At 45.7% G+C, this 21605-nt stretch overlaps 1 protein-coding gene across 1 annotated transcript in view; it reads left to right on the forward strand.

The window, feature by feature from the left end:
* The window catches only part of MTOR (mechanistic target of rapamycin kinase), a 115885-nt gene that overhangs the window by 70032 nt on the left and 24248 nt on the right, over positions 1-21605 (forward strand). Inside the window, exons 30-37 of the mRNA XM_081086496.1 lie at positions 242-317; positions 3295-3434; positions 12279-12379; positions 14191-14306; positions 15490-15567; positions 15753-15860; positions 19399-19524; positions 19620-19751. Of these exons, the coding sequence (XP_080942622.1) occupies positions 242-317; positions 3295-3434; positions 12279-12379; positions 14191-14306; positions 15490-15567; positions 15753-15860; positions 19399-19524; positions 19620-19751 (877 nt within the window). The remainder of the gene's footprint in view (positions 1-241; positions 318-3294; positions 3435-12278; positions 12380-14190; positions 14307-15489; positions 15568-15752; positions 15861-19398; positions 19525-19619; positions 19752-21605) is intronic.

Here is a 21605-nt window from a genome sequence, read left to right on the forward strand (position 1 = left end):
CTGGAGGAAGGGCCGAGCAGGCAACACTTCCTGTCCACCAACTGCCCCCTCACAATGAGTATGCGATCAAGATGAAATCATTCAGGCTGAGCTTTCTGAGTGGTAATAGTAATTGGTTCTCTCTCTGCATCTGCAAAACACTGTCCCCAACATGCTGGTGAGCCACCTGCCCACAAATGACCCCACGCCTCCCATGCTCTGACGTTTTGAGTATAACCACCTCGTCCTTTTGTTTTCCCAGCATTAATAATAAGCTACAGCAGCCAGAGGCCGCTGCCGGGGTGTTGGAATATGCCATGAAACACTTCGGAGAGCTGGTAAGTGCCTCATTCCTTTTAGAAAAGTAAGAGGTAGCAACCTGGCCAGGGATGCACTTGGCCACGACCTTGAGAAAGTTACTTTCCTTGTCATTTTTCTTATTGGTAACAGTCTGATGTAACTTACCTATACCGGTATCTTAAGGACGAAGGAGACAGTGGCTATATGGACTCTATTCAAAGTGAACATAGATCCTGAAGACAGAGTCCATAAACAGTAATAGCTGGGATTTATCAAACTCTTAGCATGCGCCTAGCCCTTTGCTCAGTGCTTTATCTACTTCATCTAATTCAGTCCTCACAACAGCTTCATGAGTAGGTACTGTTGTTATCCCATTTTACAGATGAGAGACTATGGTCCCGACAGGGTAACAACCTCGCCTGAGCTGAGAGAGGGAATCAAAGGCAGAACCAGTACTTGAACCTGGGCAGTCTGGCATCAGAGCCCAGGTGTTTAGGCCCGACCTGACTTCTCTTTGTGTCATCTGTGGCAGCTGGCATTGCCACTGGCCCACAGTTAACACTCAGTACATCAGAAAAAAACCATGGCCAATTCTCCAGAAAAAAATATACTATAATTTATACCTGATATTGAGTGATTGTTCCATTTCATTATTGCTTACATAGCTTCTTCTCTTCTGCCATCTTTGCCCTACCAATATTAAAATCTTTCCATTACTCTCTGTGGTCCTGGGAGGGTGCTTTGGTAACTTCCTAACCATATATAAAGCATCGACTTAATCAACTTAGCATTGACTTCCTGGAAGGGCAGGGAGTTCTGGGTCCATATATTTGATAAGGAACCCTGCATTAGTAGTGTAGGTCACTTACTCTGGTTTGCTTTAATCAAGAGCCCAGTGTGTTAGAGTGAAGAAAAGTGTGACTACTTCCCAGGCTTTTGCTTCACACAAGGACTGAACCCATTAAGGGAATATTTTGCTGTCTTGAGCATAGATCTGTAACTAGACTAAGAAAGCATCTCTCCAGATGACAAAACAGAAAGAACTATGTCCCATTCATCCATGCCACCGTCCTTGTTTGCAGAGGGAAGAAAGTTGGCAGAGCGGGCACGTAGGCAGTCCACCCAGACAAAGATGTACTCTTCTTTGGTAGCCTTAGAGCTCTCGACCACAGTGAGTGCCAGCTTGAAACCAGGATGCCACAGTCATCTGGTATTCAGGTGATCTCCAAGCGGATGGTTTTTACCCCAGTGGCTAAGAATGCCCACCTTACATGAAAGTCCCTCTGTCTCCAGGTCCTAAAGGCGGCCATTAGCTTCAGGGCTACTGCTAAACCCATGGTTGGCTTTCTGTTATATGTAGGTAGCTGAATCATATTAAACTTGACAATGGTTTGCTTTTCCTTGGCAGAGCCTGCGCTTTCTCAGCACAATTTATGTAACAGCAATCTCATTAGAATTTTGTGTGATTCATTGCTTAGACCTTATAGTTTCTGCAATCTATTGCACTTCAAAATATCCTGCCCCCTATCTGACCTGCTCCATATGCCGCTCCCTCTAGTTTCTGCTTGTTCATACTGTGTGTGCCACATTAGTCATTAGCCCTCCTTTCTTTTCCATCCCGTATAGAAATGCAAACCGGGAAGCTCTCCAGTGTTACCTCTTAATTAAGAGTTTTTCATTTCACAGTCTTTGCAGTCACTCTTTCTCTGTGAGTTTTCTCTTTCATGTTGAGGCATAGTCTAAACAGGCTTGGAAAATGAAGCTTCAGTTTTACCTGCCACGGAGCCAGAGATGCCCATTTCGGGAACCCCACTATCCACTGACACTGAAGAAAAGGCTGTGGTGGGAGCAGGATTAGTTCAGGAGCAGCAGAGGGGATTGGTTCTGCTGAAATAAACAAGGGGGGAGTACAAGTTAACGACCTAAAATGGAAATGACCTCCTTACAGAGGTTCAACAAGAAAAGACCCTTTCAGCGAGCTTAGCAGAGTTGCTATGAGTGTATATGGTACTCAAATATCAGTTTTATTTACAAAGGAGAGAAGGGTAATAGGGGGAACTAATGTGGGCCCTGCATTATTTCATATAAACTCCACCGTAGAATCATATTGTTAAAGAAATCCCTGGAGAGCCACTGCCCTGGTCTGGTAGAGAAATAGTCATTTACTAAGCTGGTGATGAAGCCCAGAAAACCAGCTGAGGTGGAGGGCAGATGGAGAACAGACTGAGACATAAAACGGCCCCCTGACCATTTAGAGAGCCACAGTCTGCAGCTCCTCTTCTCACGTGGCTGACACTGTGTTTCAGCGTGGCATGCCATCTGCCCAGTGCTGGAATCCACCCTTTGGCCCTGACACTGGTGAAGCTGCCAAGCGCTGAGCAGGAAAGAACGTTGGATGGGGGACTTGAGGAGAAGGGGGAAAGGTTTTCCAAAGAATTTTAAGTGGTGGTATTATATTGTACTTAAATTATTTCCTGGAAATTTAAAAATGCATGAAGAGATGCAGAGAATCAAAAGCCTTTCAAAAGTGAGCTGTTTTCCTCCAGCAAATATGCAGATGTGGCCTGACTTTCTGGCCCCATTGAGCAAGCAGTTGCCATCCCTGCCATGTGGCCGCCATTAGCACTCCAGCAGATCAGGCCTTGGCACCCTGCAGGAACTCTGTTCGGGGCTTCCTGCTGTCCCAGATGGTTCCTCCTGTCCTCGGATCCCTGCACACTGGCATTCTGGTGGCCTCTGTATCTGGGCAGGAAATGATGGGGGAGGACATGACCTGACATCTACTCTCAGCTTATCCCAGGATCATTCATTCCATCGGTGTGCCAAGAACCAACATTCCTATCATCACCCAGCATACCTCAAACATTTGGAAGTTCTTCTCCATCAAGGCCAAGACATACTGTGATAGGTGAAGTGTCATCCATACAACACGGCACCTTAGGAAAGAGTGTGTGGATTAAAACTGTCCCTCTTGTTCTCCATGCCTCACCATAGTCCTTCTTTTCCACTTGGCAGGAGATCCAGGCCACCTGGTATGAGAAACTGCACGAGTGGGAGGATGCCCTTGTAGCCTATGATAAGAAAATGGACACCAACAAGGATGACCCAGAGCTGATGCTGGGCCGCATGCGCTGCCTCGAGGCTTTGGGAGAATGGTGAGCTGCAGCAGGGTGATGGCCGAGTGGCTGCTAGAGAGTGCTTTGAAAGGCCTCCCCTAAGTTTGTTTCATTTTGTATTTTCCCATGAGTATTTCTGTCTCTGTTCTGTCTCAGTGCTAAATAGAAAAAAGGTTCTTTAAAAAAAACAACTTAGCTTTTGTCATGCTCTGGGACAGGACAGGCTTGGGTTCTGCTCTGGATCTGCACCTGCTCCTTCCATCTGCCTCTCGACCTTGACTGACTGATGAAGACCGCCTAGGTCAGTGGTTCTCAACCTTGTGGCCCTTTAAATACAGTTCCTCATGTTGTGACCCAACCATAAAATTATTTTCGTTGCTACTTCATAACTGTAATGTTGCTACTGTTATGAATCATAATGTAAATATCTGATATGCAGGATGGTCTTAGGCGACCCCTGTGAAAGGGTCGTTTGACCGCCAAAGGAGTCGCGACCCACAGGTTGAGAACCGCTGGTCTAGATCCTATTTGTTAGCACTTGCCAGTGAGTTTAGGAAAGAACAAATGACTGCCCTCTTCAGGTACTTCAACTTTACTGAATGCTTGCTTATGTGCCCAGCCCTATGCCAGGCTCCAGGTGTAAAAAAGACAGAAAACAAGGCCTCCATTGTGAGGTGGGTGAGACAAGCACATAACAGATAGTTACTAAAGCCTCAGCGAACAATGACCATGGTATGAGCTCGTGACTTCACAAGACCCAAGGCTGATCCTGCAGTTCCCCCTGGAGGAAGGGCCACGGTTGGAGGCAGGTGAAGGAAAGAGGGAGAGGGGAAAGGAGTCCTAGGTAAAAGCAATAGTGGTGCTTAGTTGAGAACACTTGCCTATGTCTTGGTTTGGGGAATTTATGGAGACAGGGAAGAAAAAAATGGTTTCCATTCTTGTTTTCTAGCATCAAGTGCAGTTTTTTTGGGTTTTTTTGGTTTTTTTTGTTTTTTTTTTAGTAAATCTTTATTGTTCAGATTATTACATTTGTTCCTCTTCCCCCCCCCCCCAAAGCTCCCCTCCACCCAGTTCCCACCCCACCCTCTGCCCTTACCCCCCCCCACTGTCCTCATCCCTAGGTGCACAATTTTTGTCCAGTCTCTTCCCGCATCTCCCACACCCCTTTCCCCACCAAGAATAGTGAGTCCATTCCCTTTCTATGTCCCTGATTCTATTATAATCACCAGTTCATTCTGTTCATCAGATTATTTATTCACTTGATTCTTAGATTCACTTGTTGATAGATGCATATTTGTTGTTCATAATTAGTATATTTACCTTTTTCTTCTTCCTCTTCTTAAAGGATACCTTTCAGCATTTCATATAATACTGGTTTGGTGGTGATGAACTCCTTTAGCTTTTCCTTATCTGTGAAGCTCTTTATCTGACCTTCAATTCTGAATGATAGCTTTGCTGGATAAAGTAATCTTGGTTGTAGGTTCTTGGCATTCATCACTTTGAATATTTCTTGCCACTCCCTTCTGGCCTGCAAAGTTTCTGTTGAGAAATCAGCTGACAGTCGTATGGGTATTCCCTTGTAGGTAACTGAGTTTCTTTCTCTTGCTTCTTTTAAGATTCTCTCTTTGTCTTTTGCTCTTGGCATTTTAATTATGATGTGTCTTGGTGTGGTCCTCTTTGGATTCCTTTTGTTTGGGGTTCTCTGCGCTTCCTGGACTTGTAAGTCTATTTCTTTCACCAGGTAGGGGAAGTTTTCTGTCAGTATTCCTTCAATTAGGTTTTCAATATCTTGGTCTCTCTCATCTTCTGGCACCCCTATAATTCTGATGTTGGTACACTTGAAGCTGTCCCAGAGGCTCCTTACACTATCTTCGTATTTTCGGATTCTTTTTTCATTTTGCTTTTCTGGTTGGGTGTTTTTTGCTTCTTTGCCTTTCGAATCTTTGCCTTGATTCTTGCGCTCCTCTGGTCTGCTGTTGGGAGTCTGTATAATATTCTTTATTTCAGTCCGTGCATGCTTAATTTCTAGTTGGTTCTTTATCACAACATCGAGGGTCTCATTAGATTTCTTGAGGATCTCAATAACTTTATCGGCGGCTTCTAGACAGTTCTTGAGAGACCTTAAAAGTGTGGTTCTGAACTCAGTATCCTCCATTGACAGTTTTGTCCTGTTTCTTTGTCTCCGCATTTTTTTATGTTTTCTTGGTGCACCCCCTAGTGGTCTTTGTGCACAGTCTTGTTGTAGTTAAGCCTTGATTGTTGTAGTTAATACTAGGGGGATTTGACCTCCAGGCCAACTGGCTGTGAGAATCAGCTGTGTCTGCAGTGGGAAAACTTCTGTCCTCTAGGGAGGTGCTAATCTAGCCTTTGCCTGAGGCTATCTGGCAAAAGGCTCTGCGCAGGGCTTGGGCGGGGTGGGTCGCACGGGATCAACAGAGCGGGTGGAGGGAGCAGTTATGGCTGCTCTCAGTCCCATCCCCAGAGGCTCTGCCTCTCAGAGTCCCAGCAACCGCTGCAAACCTCGGAGAGAAAGCTGCCCTCGCGTTCCGACCGATGCCAGACAGTCCCGCTTCTCCCAATTGAGTCTGGGTCCCTAGAGACTCGCCGAGAACTGGAGCTCAGAGTCTGTGACTCCCTCCCGATTGAAAACGACAACCGTGCCCTCAGCCACCAGCCCGCTCCGCGCGCACCTCCGCACCTTTGTATTTTCCGCACTGCGCCTCCTCTGAGTCTCGTATGCTGTTCTCTTTCCTTCTAGTTGAAGAATTTCCCCTCAGCCAGTCTTCCTGTGGTTCTGGGCGATGTCCGTTCCGTCTTTTAGTTATATTTGTGAAGTGGTTGTTCGAGGCAGCTAACTCCGGTGTTTACCTATGCCGCCATCTTGGTTTTTTCAAGTGCAGTTTTTTTTAAAATAGTTAAAACAAGGTGCCACACTCCAGTCGTTAAACAGTTTAACTATAGCCCTAGCCTGCTTGGCTCAGTGGATAGAGCATCAGCCTGCAGACTGAAGGGTCCCAGGTTCAATTCCGGCCAAGGGCACATGCCTGGGTTGCGGGGGTCGATACCCAGTAGGGGGCTTGTAGGAGGCAGCCGATCAATGATTCTCTCTCATCATTGATGTTTCTATCTCTCTCTCCTTCTCCCTTCCTCTCTGAAATCAATATATTAAAAATAATAATAATAATAAAAAAATAAAATAAATAGTTTAACTATAGTTTTAAATAGTTAAAATGCCAGACCACCTTCCCATGAGTAGATTATCTGACATTCTGTTGGACATAGAATGGTCCCCCGTTCGTTCATTCAACCAGTAATTATTGAGCACTTATTCATTGCCAGTGTCTGTGCCAGGCCCCAAGGACACAGCCATGAATGAGACGGACACAACCCCTGCCTTTCCCAAGCTTTTGGAGGAGACAACGTGAATACAGTTACACAGGGAGGCCTAGGAAACTGTGGGAAATAAGAATCCTAATCCAGGCTTGGAAGGTTCAAGAGAGCTTCCAGTTGGGAGTGGTATCCTACTTGGACCTGTGCAGTGAGGAGGAGCAAGCAATCTAGATTCAAGATTCTGAAAGTCCAGTATGGCTGGAGGGTCAGGTGTGATGTGGAAAGAGGTAAAAGGTGAGCAGGAGAAGTAGAAAGGGACCGTAGCAAGTACGGCTTATAGGCCAAGTTAGGCATATGGACTTTAACCTAAGGGTTACTGGGCAGCCATCCAAATATTTGAAGAGCCATAATTGACAGGTTTATTTTATAAAAAGACCCTTTAGGGGAAAATTGGAGAGGATTGAAGGTATGCTAGAGGAGATAGCAAGACAAGTTCAGAGGCCATCCAAGGAGAGAGATGATGGTGGCAAAGAGGGAAAGCTGAGGCAGTGGGGATGGAGAAGGGCTGGATCCAGAGATGTTTAGGAAGTGGCATTAGCGGGATTTGGAGAATTACTAGATGTGGAAGTGAGGGGGGTAAAGGCATTACAGTTTGAGCTTCCAGAATGAAGGTGAGGCTGGAACACCCAGCGCTCCTCAGAGGCCTGATTAACCCGAAGTGTAAGGTTCCCCTGAACCGGACCTCCAAGGAGCTGTCTTGGGGAGATAGAATCCGCAGGCCTGTGCCCTTACATTTGGATCTGCATGGGGAACCTCTGTTTCTGAAGGCTTCTATTTTTTTAATCTACAGCTTTGTATTCATTTTTTTAAAGCATTATTTTTTGAAAAGGTAATATACACATAGCACAGAATTCAATAGTAAAAGAACAGTGATGGAACTGTGAAAACGGAGACCAGGTCCTCGTGTAGACTTCAGGGAGGACCCGTGCTCGCAGGCATCTCTGTTATGACAATGCAGCCAACACACCGTTGTGCACCTTGTCTTGTTCATTTAACAAGTCTAGACCACTGTTCCATCTGAGTGCCTACAGGTGCGTCCTCATCTTTTCAATGACGGCATCACTAAACCACAGTCTCTTTAATGTAGGCAAATTTTGATTTGTTTAAAAACTTTATACCTTGGAGTTTAAAAAATATAATTGAAAAGTCAAAGTAAGACTTCTAAAAAGAATGATCTCTTGCTGCACATATTCTTTCTGTACCTAATCACAGATAGTCTTTTGCTAAATGATTGCTATTTTTATTTCTTAATATAGAGTTATATTTCCCAAATAAAAGATGTTGTATATGAAAATTTAATGTCAATGAATTTAGCCTTAGGCATTGGATCACATATATATACAAATAATAGTCTGTATATAGTTATTTGAAATTGGTTTGTCTGGCAGCCGTTATTAGAGAGATTCAAGTGTTATCATTTATTTTCATAATTAGCATTCCATATTCATCATTTACTTCAATAAACTGAGGAAACATATCCTATCAAATCTGCTCCATCAGTCATCGCTTCTCGGCCTTTTGGCTAAGATCAAGTGAAATCTGCTCCATCAGTTTGTGCAACTAAAGCTGGGGTATGTTTTTTATGTCCAACAGGGATTTAAACTGCACTGTCCAATGTGGTGGCCACTAATTAAATTAATAATCCAGTCACACTAGCCACATTTCAAGTCCTCAGTAGCCACTGTGCCTAGTGGCTACCGCATTAAACAGGGCAGATATAGAACATGTCCCTCACCATAGAATTTTCTGTTGGCTGGTACTGATCAAAAGTAAGAGAAACATATGTTAATAAGAATTAACTACATTATTTCAAAACCAATTTTCTTTAACTTTCAAATTGGTTATCATACAACTATATGTTATTAAGAGGAAGATAAAAAGTGTAAATATTCTCAAAATTAAACTCTAATCAGTTCTTCGAATGATTTAGTATAAATGTCACAGCCTCACATCAAAGTCTTTTGTGTTGTGATCTCAGCCCACTTCTTCAGCCCATTTCTCAGTGGCCTCTGCCCGGAATCTGTGCTCTGGCCAAACTATTTGCTCTTCTCTAAACCCCACAGAATTTTTCTCTGCGTTTGTTCCTTCAGTTTCCTGAATTGCCTACCTTTTTTTCTGCTCCTTTGCCTGTTTTTGAAATCCTCCCCATCTTTCAAGGTCTGCCTGGACTGCCTCTTCCTTCTTTGAAATCTCTCCTGGTACCCTCCCCTCCCACCTTTTCTAAATTAAAGACAACTACTTTCCTTAGATGGGTTACGTAGGGACAGCTTAGATATATGAGAAGAGATCTTAGATGCAGTTGTGTCTAGTCCACCTATGTGACAGTTGGGAAACTGAGCATCTCAGAAGTTGGCACAGCCGGCCTGAGGTCTCCCAAGAGCCCTGTGCTCCAGGTCTCCTGACACTGCAGTACTCAGTCCATTTCCCTCGGACCTCTTGGGTTCATTCCAGTTTTATAATCACCTATAAAGAATAAGTGGCAGTGATGCTGACCAAGGGGTTTAAGAATGCAGCAGACTAAAAGATTTTTAAAAGAGATGAAAGAAGCAGAATTCTTTTCCTGATTATATGTAGATTCCTTATATGGTTTATTCAGTTTATTTAGAGTAATTTCTAAATTGCTTTTGATTTGAATATATACCCTGAACATGCCTGAGGCAGGCATTCACTAGAGGTGGAATGATCCAGGGCTACCACTGAGTTAACCCTTTGTGGTCGTATTAAATTTGGACATGGGTGTCGTACTGGTCGGAATTAATTTCCATTGAAAGAGCAGTGATACATAACATGCGAGATTATGAAAGATAACCAAGATTTATTCATTCTTTTTTGGAACTACATCACTACTAGTAGAATCACTACAAACATTATCACTTTCTACGTCAGAGTCAGTATTCAAGGTGCCAAAATAAAACTCTTCATCATTACTTTCAGATTCGCAGTACACTTCTTTCGGTAACTTTCTTTTTCTTTCGGTAACTTTCTTTTTGCCATTTTGGGTTATTATTTTGAAATATCTTAACAAGCAAGAATGCCTAATTACAGTTAAACGTAATTTGTAAAGCTTTATTTGAAATTCTGCGAAGTATCTCCGAAGCTTGTTGATTTCTTCACTCTCAAAAGGCGACTGACTCGCCACGGTGTTTTGCATGACGAGTGTGGAACGACATTTGTTTATATTGTTTTCGATATCTCTGATTTGTCGGGGCAATGTTTTGGTTCGTGACAAGGTCGCTTAGACACTTAAGAGCTTTCAGAGAAATTATGAACTGATACATGAATGAATAGAGTTAAGATTCGTACGGTTCCTTGCTGTGGTGGCTGAGAGCAGACATACAACTGGAACGGTAAGAAAGCTTTGGTGGCTGAGAGTAGACAAACGACCGCAGAGGGTTAAGACCCTACCCCTATGCCCATACTCATCTGCCTCTAGGAAGCTAAACTACAGGAGTCAGCCTCCAGCCCCATAATGCACACAGCCACAGCTGCAGCCAAAGTGAGCCTAGGTAAACCCCCTCACCACCCTGTTCCTTAGATGGCCTCCGGATCCTTGAGAACAGGTTATTTGGGAGTCAGCCAACCGCTTGGTGTTCTAAGCTTTCTGCTGCTACACTGGGTAGGAAAGTCAAAGTCCTGGGGATGAAGCCTTTACCTAGTCCTCCCTGGTGTGCAGTGAGAGGTGTCAGAAAGCAGATCCTAATGTTTGCCCCACACACAGTCTCATATTTTTTATTAATTTGATTTTGTTCTCTCCTCCCCCCCCCCCCCACTTTCTTTGAGAGTTAGGACTCAGTATATTCTGCATTCTTTTTTCTTTTATTCTTTTTTCTTTTTGCATGCTTGCTCATAACAAATACTGTGGGAGAGAAACCCCACCTCCCTGGGTAGAATTCTGACAGCTGTTGACACAGCCGCAGCTTTGAAGGTGGTGCCTGTGTCCACTGTCAGGGCTGCCTTCCCAGGATGCTGCTCCTGCACTGCTTCTGCCTGGTCTCTTGGGGTAATCATTCATAGTGTTTCACATTGAACTTGCTCCCTTCCTCTAAATGAAAAGCAATGCTAAACCCTTAGACCAGTGGTTCTCAACCTGTGGGTCGCAACCCTTTGGCGGTCGAACGACCCTTTCACAGGGGTCGCCTAAGACCAACCTGCATATCAGATATTTACATTACGATTCATAACAGTAGCAACATGACAGTTATGAAGTAGCAACGAAAATAATTTTATGGTTGGGTCACAACATGAGGAACTGTATTTAAAGAGCCAGAAGGTTGAGAGCCACTGCCTTAGACCCTGGGCCCAGAAAGGGATAGTCCTGACAAAAGACTAGAGAGATGCTGAATTGTTTGTGGCAACAAGCTTTGAATTCTGCTATCTGGGCTTCTTCCCTCAAGGCGTGTGCCTTTGTTCTCTCTCTCTCTCTCCCTAAGCTCCAAGGGCCCTTCTTTTGCCCCTGTAATTTGTTTCCTGAGCCCACACAGCCCAGCTGGCTCACTTTTTCTATCTCTTGGACTTTCTAAATAAACTTTTGCTTTTATTTGGGGGGGGGAAATGAGTACCAGAGTCTGTTGAGATCACTCATAATCTCAATATCTCATAGTCTTTAGCCACATTCATGATAATTGTGCAAACCTCTGAGAATAAGCAGCATCTACATAAGACCATTGAAGAGCTTTCTTCCTTCGGTGCAGATTGATTTCATTTGAGTTTCATTTCAGCCTGCAACCATGGGTGTAATCCTTCGAAGAGCCAGTTCTCCCTATAGCTTTGAGCTAAAAATGAATGTCCAGATGTGTCTTTTCCGATCACTTTCTCTCTAAGCCTGCCAAAGGGAGTGAGCTACAGTTCATTGGCATGCAAGAGAGGGTATTTAATATTTATGAAGGGGGCCAGATTTTCAGGACATTTCACATCGCATCAAGTTAGACATGGTCCCTATTTTGATAACTCACTGTCAGATAAATTATGAGTACCAGGCCATAGGAACAACAAATTGCCAGTCACTTCTCTGTCGTGTGATCCAGTTGAAGTCCTTTTCATTTAAAGCAGCGGTTCTCAACCTGTGGGTCGCGACCCCTTTGGGGGTCGAATGACCCTTTCACAGGGGTCGCCTAAGACCATCAGAAAACACATATATAATTACATATTGTTTTTGTGATTAATCACTATGCTTTAATTATGTTCAATTTGTAACAATGAAAATACATCCTGTATATCAGATATTTACATTACGATTCATAACAGTAGCAACATTACAGTTATGAAGTAGCAATGAAAATAATTTTATAGTTGGGGGTCACCATAACATGAGGAACTATATTAAAGGGTCACGGCATTAGGAAGGTTGAGAACCACTGATTTAAAGGCTCCTGATTCAAGGCAGGTCCCTATCATCCACTTCCTCTGTGGCCCCCAGCTAACCCAAGAGGCAAAAGAGCGGCAAGTCATAGAGGTGATTTTGGTTAACCCAAACATATAATTCTTTTCCTCCAGGGGGCAGCTCCACCAGCAGTGCTGTGAAAAGTGGACCCTGGTTAATGATGAGACCCAAGCCAAGATGGCCCGGATGGCTGCTGCAGCTGCATGGGGTTTAGGTAAGGCTTCCCTCATAGGCACCCTAGTCAGTGTGCGGAGAGTGAGGCTGGGTGCTCACATCAGAAAAGAAAGCAAGGTACTGCGGCTGCAGGTAGGATCTCAGATCTGCAAAAGTGTCAACCAGTCTCTGCGCCTCTGTCTTTTGCATCTGTCCCTACCGGATGATTTTTGACTAACTTGTTAGACTTGGGTTAAATGGCTTTGTACGGGGAAGCCAAGGAAAGCAGTGAGCAAGCATCGAAATTCAGATGACTTAGTGAGGTGTATTTGGTTTTGTTTTGGGTTTGTCTTTTTGCTTTAAACAAGTTACTGGTTTATTTTCTCTCTGATTAAAAAAAATCGCAAGGTAGGAATTCCCAGACTGTATTCTGTCTCCATTGTCGTTAGCCTTTTTCCATATTTCTGCTTTGCATGGGGCCTCTGTTCAGTCTACCTCATGATCCAGTACAGTTGCTGGAGCTCCACCCATCATGTCTTTAACCCAAGCAGGAACAGAGAGAGAAGAGAGCTATCTCCTTTTATTTCTTAACTTTCCCAACATATATAAAAGTGAAGAAGATCATCTATTGAGCCCCCATATTCCTTTCACTGTCTCTAACGATTATAGTCATTTTAGCAATTTTGTTTTCTCTCTTCTCCTCCTTGCTGCCTGTCTTACTCCCATTCTTCAAGTATTTGAAAGCAGAGGTTTCCTTTTAACCCCCACAGACTAGATTTCTGACCTCAACCCCCAGTTGAGAGGGTGACCAGTGTCTGTTCCAGACATGTTAATGAGAGGGGAAGGGTCCAGAGGATGTTGCAGGAGAAGAGCTTCACCCATCAAGCCCCGAGGAAGGTTGCATAACCTTCCACCCACATTCTATCCCTCTTGAGTCACAGAGCTTATAGCCTTTCCTTTCATGAGCTCTGGGCTGGATTCAACACATTTTTCAAAAATAAATTACTTCCTGAGGAGTCATTGTTTGCTATTTTGCTTTTACCCAGAGGCATAGAGAATGGATGAGCTGCTGGGCAGGAGTGAAGGCAGGAAAATGCCTTATGAAATTGGCAGCCCTGCAGTTTGCAGCTAATGAAGCTGATATCTTTTCTGCAGATGGTCTTAGAACCCCTGGCATTCGATACATGCTCACCCCACCAGGGGAAGCCATTCCAGCTGCATTCCTGGCTGCAACCATTTTCCCACTCGGCCACGACACAGGCTACTGTGCCATGACCTCGGCCATCTTTCTATTTATCTCCTCCCTTCCGAGGCAAAGGTACTGCCAGAGTGAGACGGGCAAACTATTTGTCTAATCCTGTCCCCTGTCTGGATAATGGCCATTTTCAGTTGTTAAGGAGAAATGTAATTTCCAATGTACCATTGAACTGGGAGATGCTTCACTAGTGAGGAAGAAAGCCATTCCATCTCACCTAGAGAAACCTGAGCGAGTTCTCCAGGTTAATGAGGTACTGCATCAAACCCTCTTGTCATGCGGGCTTTGCACTCGGGCCGTTCCTCCCATCCTTCATGGAGCTCCCTGGGGCAGCGTGGAGTCCTGTGTTCAGAAGACAGATGTGGCTTTGTTTGTGGGAATGGGTTGCTCAACCTCACAGAGTGTGGAGGGTTCTCTGTAGGATTTTGATACATCAGGCTCAAGTTTGTCTTGTTTGAACCCCAAGCTAAGTGCAAGTAACAATGACAAGGTCTCTTTGAGATGCTGCCTTTAGCCCAGGAAGTTGGCCACCCTAATGCTTCTCTCCCCCTCTCCCCCCCCCCCACCGTGTGTGTGTGTGTGTGTGTGTGTGTGTGTGTGTGTATGTATGTATGTAGGTCAGTGGGACAGCATGGAGGAATACACCTGTATGATCCCTCGGGACACCCACGATGGGGCATTTTACAGAGCCGTGCTGGCGCTACATCAGGACCTCTTCTCCCTGGCACAACAGGTAAAAAACACATGTGTACCCAGACCATCTAGCAAAAACAAGGTAATTATATGTGGCCTGTCAGTTCCTAGGCACATGGTGCCTGTGCAAACAGGCTGCTGCCCTTCAGCTCTGGAGTCCGGTTCAGTGAGCTCCTCGGAGAGTGTCACTCTCAAAAGAAGCAGGCTGCCAACACATTAGCCGTGGCCACTTTCCTTTAGAGAGGGACAAGTGTGTTCTAGAAGGGACCATTGCATCGCTTTCGGAGTTAGCTTCTTGGATGCAATGTCATCACTGCATCCTTCTTACCACTTGCCTTGGCAGTCCTTGCCACAGAGAGAAACTGTTTCATCAGCCATCCCCCCCTGCAGCAGAAATCAGTCACAGGTGTCTTCTTGTTCTGTAGGTGTGTTGTACGTTGATGACCTTCCAGAAAAGCCAGTGCTTTATTTGAAAGCCCTGTGCTGACTTGCAGAATGACATAATGAAGCAATCACATCCACCCTGTCGGGCACCAGACTGTCTTGAATGAGGTGCTTGGGTAAATGACCTGAGCAGTTAAAGGATGGGGACATAGAAATTAACCTTAAACATTCAAACAAGGAAAAGCTCCGCATGATGGGTTTTTAACTGGAGAAACAGCGTAGGCTGCAATTGCAGTCCCGTTGGCCATCCCTGGGGCCTTGATTTAGTGACGAGAACTGAGACGTGGGCCATCCAGTCACTGGCCCAAAGCCCCGTTTGTACATTCTTCTCCCAGTGTCAGAGGCACCCTCATGAGGACAGGTGCTTCTCAGCCAGAGATGACTCCCACCCCCACCCAAGCCACGTGAGTGTTTGCACGCTCCAGTTTCACAAATGTGACCCGCAAGGAAAAGGTGAAAGCAGGTAGATACCCAAATTGTCCTCTTGATATGCAAGAGTACGGTGATTCTAAGCACACATTTCCCCTCTCTCGTTACCTAAGATTTGGGGTGTTATCATAGATGTTAAGCTTTTGGCTGCCATACACCAGTACTCTTCCCTTGCTGTTCAGCTCTAGGAAGAGGTTTCTTCCCTTCTTTGGTGAATTTTTCTCTTTATCATTGGAATTGAAGTGAGACAGGTAACTTCTGCAGCTTGTTGAAAAGCCTGAAAATAACAGCACTACCCTCAGCTCCCAAGTCCAGCGCTCAACTCCAGGGGCTCCCTGTTTCTCTCCTAGTGCATCGACAAAGCCAGGGACCTGCTGGATGCCGAGCTAACTGCTATGGCGGGAGAGAGCTACAGCCGGGCATACGGGGTGAGTATTGTTTTAGGGGCCCATTCAGCTCTTTTGTTCAGAGTGGGCTGCTGAGGACTCACGGGCTGCTGAGCACACGCCTGCGTGTTCTCAGCAGACACCCTGCACCAGGAGTGACTGAAATGAAGCCTGGCTTTTGGATGGCTCATGTAGCACTAAGTTGGAATGTGGTTTGCTTTCGTCAGGCCATGGTTTCTTGCCACATGCTGTCCGAGCTGGAGGAGGTGATCCAGTACAAGCTTGTCCCCGAGCGACGCGAGATCATCCGCCAGATCTGGTGGGAGCGGCTGCAGGTGAGCCTGGTAGAAAGCCCGCCCGCCCTCCTCACAGGCTTGTTTGCTTTGAAGCAGGCCACTCAAAGGCTTTTCACCTGAGCCTTTAGCTATGAGGACTGCCGCTTTCTAGCCTCCTTTTATTCTTCTCTGGGAATAGAAGAAAATGTCTTTTTTTATTAAATATTTTTTTTATTGATTTCAGAGAGAGAGGGAGAGAGAATGAGAGAGAAACATCAATGAAGAGAGAGAATCATTCATTGATCAGCTGCCTCCTGCATGCCCCACATTGGGGATCGAGCCTGCAACCCGGGTATATGCCCTGACCAGGAATTGATCCATGACCTCCAAGGTTCATAGGTCGATGCTCAACCTCTGAGCCATGCCAGCCGGGTGAAGAAAATGTCTTTAATAAGTGGCACTTAAGGTCAGCCAGTTGAGAATCTTCACCTCAAAATCAGTGGCTCTCAGTTTTAGCTGCAAATAGGGTGAGCTGGGGAGTTTTTAGGAATTCAGATACCCAGGCCACTTTCCAGACCAAATAAATCCAAACTTCCGGGGAGAGACCCAGGAGCAGCATCTCTTTAGCCTGAGTCCAGTGGGTGGCCAGCACTGAGCACCACAGCTCTAAACCCGGCCGCTGGTCACCTGCATCCAGCTCTTCCCATGGCATTGCCTGCTGTTCTCATTGACCAGTGCCGCCGTGTACAGTTCCTCGGGTCATGGTCATCCCATGACCTCTATTCAGACTTTTTCACAGAAGTGTCCAGTCCTAGAGAAGCTTTTCCATGTCCTCCATCAGTGTTTTCATCGTACATTTCTGATCATTTTAGCATGTGGAGCTGCCGATTCCAGGTCTGGGATTCAGCAGTCCTAGGTGTTCTTGGAAAGGGCAGTTCTCCCATGCCTTGAGCAGGTAGGAGGGGAAGTTCATCGGCAAAGACAGCCTTTGCCACTTCAGAAGCCACTTGTCCCCCTGCTTGTCATATTCATCCTCCTCAGTTTTAAACTGTTTCCTCTTGGCCCAGTCCACACCTAAATTCTGTCTTCAGAATTTCGTCAATCCAGGTTGTGCTTCCAGGCTTTCAGTAGGCTGTGACAAAGCCTTTTGACTCCAGGCTGCATTCCTGCCTAAGCAGCTCAGGGCACATTCCACTGGAGAGGAAAGAGTAGTGGGCAGAGGATCGTCTGTGAATATAGTAGTCGTTTATGCTCTGAAGCGAGCACATGTAGTTCCTTCACATGTTTTATTAGCAATTATGAAATGCCCAGTGAATGTTTTGATGGAAAATTGTCTGTTGGACACCAGAAAAGAGCAAGCATTGCCCACTTGACTGGTACACACCCTGGTTTCTTAAGTGCCTGTAATGGGGCAAAGAGTTTCCAAACCAGAGATCTGGTGAGTGTGCCAGGCTAACAGTGGGACTTTATCCAGTGGGAGATTTGGAAGGGGAGTGGACTAAATGAGCCTTGGGGAGGGGAGACCCAGGTCTGACTTTACTGTGTCCAAGATACCATTGTCATCTTAAGCCTTCACCATTCCTAGCTCAGTACAGCGGGGTGTTTCTTGGCTGACCAGGGCCAAATTATTTCAACATCTGGGAGAAACTAGCAGATGGTGAGAAGTCTCCAAAATACTCAGTATACATTTTCCTGTTTTTCTAATTTTCCAAATCACTTGTTACACTTAATGGGATAGAAAGATAATGGTCCAGGGCCTGAAAATAAAGCTTTAGTCTGTGGTAGAAATTTGGCTCTTGTGGATGGCTTGCTGTCAAAATACTCAGCCAGCTGCCTAGGCTGGAAGACTGCCATGTTGTGCACAAGTCATCTATGTTGAAATCCCCAGCCAGCATCTCTCTTGGGGCAGTGTGAGAGGTCAACCCTAGTGGCATTGGGTCTCTTCTTGCCTTGGGTTCTTTATTTGGCCTCAGCCTGTGTCCTGTTTGTTACGTTGAAAAGCCTGCCATTATTGCTCCCAGACTTTTAGACCTATTTCCTTGGAGAACAGCTCATTTGGCTTCATGGAATTCACCGATGAAGCGGTAGATCTAAAAAACCATCTCCTCCTCTCCCCTAATGGTTGTCTGACTACTTCTCAGTGAAGGTGGAAAAGGGGAAGCTCACTTCACTCTCAAAGTGGGTATAAGATTAGCTTAGCTCCTTTGATAACAATTAAGAAACATTTTTTAATGAAAAAAATTTATACATGTGAATGAATGAGGCACTTCCCCTTATATATGCAGTTTTCAGTCTGAGACGAACAAAAATGAAGAGGAAAGACTTTCGCCGGGCCAGCGTGGCCCAGTGGTTGAGCATCGCCCTATGAACCAGGAGGTCACGGTTCGATTCCTGGTCAGGGCACATGCCCATGTTGCAGGCTCAGTCCCCAGTGTCGGGCGTGCAGGAGGCAGCCTATCGATGTTCTCTCTCATCATTGATGTTTCTATCTCTCCTTCTCCCTCCCACTCTCTGAAATTAATAAAAACATGGCGAGGGCTCGCGGGGAGGAAAGACTCTAAGCATAAGCAAGGATGAAAGTCTTAGTGCTGGTTTAGGCTCTAATAACCAGAAAAGTCAGTGCTACCAACTTGCAAACAACACCGTGTGAAATTTTAATTATTTACACTTCTTTTTATACTTAATTTTTTGGACTTTGAATGATACGTTTAATTTCTTTTTTTTAATATATTTTATTGATTTTTCACAGAGAGGAAAGGAGAGGGATATAGAGTCAGAAACATCGATGAGAGAGAAACATCGATCAGCTGCCTCCTGCACACCCCCTACCGGGGATGTGTCCGCAACCAAGGCACATGCACTTGACCAGAATCGAACCCGGGACCTTTCAGTCCGCAGGCCGACACTCTATCCACTGAGCCAAACCGGTCACTAATTTCTTTGTCAGTGATAGTCATCTTCAACTAGAGAGACTAAAGCAAAGAAAAAAGTTAAAAATGTGCCGAACCGGTTTGGCTCAGTGGATAGATCGTTGGCCTGCGGACTCAAGGGTCCCAGGTTCGATTCCGGTCAAGGGCATGTACCTTGGTTGCAGGCACATCCCCAGTGGGGGGGCGTGCAGGAGGCAGCTGATCGATCTCTCTCATCGATGTTTCTAACTCTCTATCCCTCTCCCTTCTTCTCTGTAAAAAATCAATAAAATATATTTTAAAAAAAAGTTAAAAATGTATTTGTAATTCAGAAAAGAAACTTAAATCATTTCATTCCTTTAACCTTCACTGTAGCCCTATGAAGTTGGTACTGTTTATATCCCATTTTGCAGATAAGTCACAGGAAGTTCAGTAACCTGTCCAAAGTCACACAGATGCTAAGTGACAGAGTCAGGATTCACGTCCCAGAGTCCCTGTTCTCTGCTTCTCGAGTTTTGAGGAGTCCCAGAGAAGGGTTTCAATCACACACAGTACCTGTCACTTGAGAAAGTTCAGATTATAAAAATGAATCTCTTTTCTGTTTCAGGGTGGATCTCGCTGTTGTTTGGGGAGGTGGGGGAAGGGGTTTAAGTGAGGACATATGTAATCCTCACTTCTGACTGTTCCAGGGCTGCCAGCGTATTGTGGAGGACTGGCAGAAAATCCTGATGGTGCGGTCCCTTGTGGTCAACCCTCATGAGGACATGAGGACCTGGCTCAAGTACGCAAGTCTGTGTGGCAAGAGTGGCAGGCTAGTGAGTAACCCCCACCCTGGGATGGGGAGGACGCTGAGGGAGGAATGGCACGCTTGGTCGGCTCTGTTTATACCCTGACCTCTCTTGTTTTGAAGGCTCTTGCTCATAAAACCTTGGTGTTGCTCCTGGGAGTTGATCCGTCTCGGCAGCTTGACCATCCTCTGCCAACAGTTCACCCTCAGGTGACCTACGCCTACATGAAAAACATGTGGAAGAGTGCTCGCAAGGTCTGTGTCTGGATCCCTCAACAGTAGGCCATGTGCTCCAGAAGGCTCCCTGGCTCAGCCTCACTGCCTCCTCAGGCCCCAAGATAAGGGTGTCCACACCATCGTGTCAGGGAGCTTGCTTCGCTTAGGCAGCTATTTGGCCTGATTTCAAAAAGGAAATCATATTCTGGGAGATACATATATACCATTGACCAAACCAGTGAGTTTAATCACAGTTATGTTAGCAAGCAGAATGTGCTGGAACGTAGAAAAAGCGCACTTTCTATCCCTCAGAGAAGATGGGCTGTTCAGTACCTAGAAGAGCAGCATGTTTGTGAGACACTGATGAACTTCCACAAGACCAGTTTGATGATCAGACTGCTTGTCTGCTTGCCTGTCAGCAGTTGGGGATTCAGAAGCAACAGCACCCAGAGTGATGCTGAAGCTGGTGGGGACAGGAAAGTCATCCTGCAGCCAGTGCAGGCTTCCTCCTGCCTTATGTGCAGACAGGTCCTTGGGAGACGGATGTGCCTCCTGGGGGGTGGGGCGGGGGGGGGGGGGTTGTAGTTTCTATTAAGCAAGCGTTCTGCATGGTGATGATGATGAACAGAAGGTAGGCCCTGGAGGCAAAATGGGTACCTGCTGTGGCTCCTCAGCCTCCTCCTGTGGAACAGGCGGGGCCCCCACAGTGGGGCCTGCGGTGAGAAAGGAATGTGGAGCAGCCGCCAGAGCCATGGCTGCCAGAGAGCTGGTAAAACCGCAGTCGTGTCTGCCCACGGCGTACCTGGGAAATCCTTGGACTGGGTCTAGAAATTGACTTCTTTTGTGGGTTGTTGACCCTATGACACTGTCAGCCACTCAGAGTGGGGTGGACAGCCCTACACCCAGGCACTGAGTCTTTGGGGTTCACTTCAGTAGTAATGGCCCAAGTTTCCTTTTGTTTTCTTTTGTTGTTCTTTGGGTTTCTGTTTTGGGTTGTGTTTTTTCAGTCTCTGTAAGCCTCGCAAGCCAAAGCAGTTCTGATGCAAAGCCTGACCTCCCTCCAGGCAAATGAGAAAAACAGAAGGTGCTGGATCTGAATGTAGTCTGGTTTCTTTCCTATGTGCAGCCTCCAAGTCTTTGAATGTCTTGCCGAAGGCAGGCAGAAGGAGCCTTTGGCTAATATATCAACCAGGGAGCGGCTTCTTTCAACTTAGGACCACAGCCCAACTTCTCCACAGATTAAGGCCTTTTCTTAGGAACCCAAGTTCTAGTGGGAGACCATAAAACCACATGGGTGAAAATTTAGAAACCTATTTAAAGTGAGGTTCTGGGACCTCGAGCCCAGAGCTAGAGATGGCACATCTTCATAAGAGTTCAGGAGAGCCTAGAGAAGACCAACCGCTGAATAACTGCTAGTGAACAAGTCGCCTGTCTTCTCTGAGCTTTACTTTCCTCCACTGTAAACAAGGACTCTGCCTGGCCTGAGGCAGATGCAAGTGTTTGGGGAAGAGCAGCCCTGTTCTGCAGGAAAGCGTCAGGCACCCGCATATGTCATATAGTGTTTTCTCAGTCAAAATGCTTCACAGAATTTAGCAACAGTGTGCCCTTTCTTGAAATCTCTGTCATCTTGCCCAGAAACCCCCAGGCAGTCAAGAACCAGGAATACCATGCCCAGCTTAAAGCTTGGACCTGACAGAAGCCCCTTCCTCCAATGACAGTTCTGTATCTGTAAGGAGAAAGAATCTTTGTTCTCCTCACTTCCCGGACTGGAGAGAAAAAAACATTTTTAATTCCTTGCAAATAAGTTGCCTCCATGCCACAAAGTAGAGAGAGATTAGATCCTCCCACACTGGATAAACGCACTAAACTTAACACTGGGCTTCAGATCCAAAC

The sequence above is a fragment of the Myotis nattereri genome (genome assembly GCF_964212035.1).
Source record: "Myotis nattereri genome assembly, chromosome: 3".
Taxonomy (NCBI): domain Eukaryota; kingdom Metazoa; phylum Chordata; class Mammalia; order Chiroptera; family Vespertilionidae; genus Myotis; species Myotis nattereri.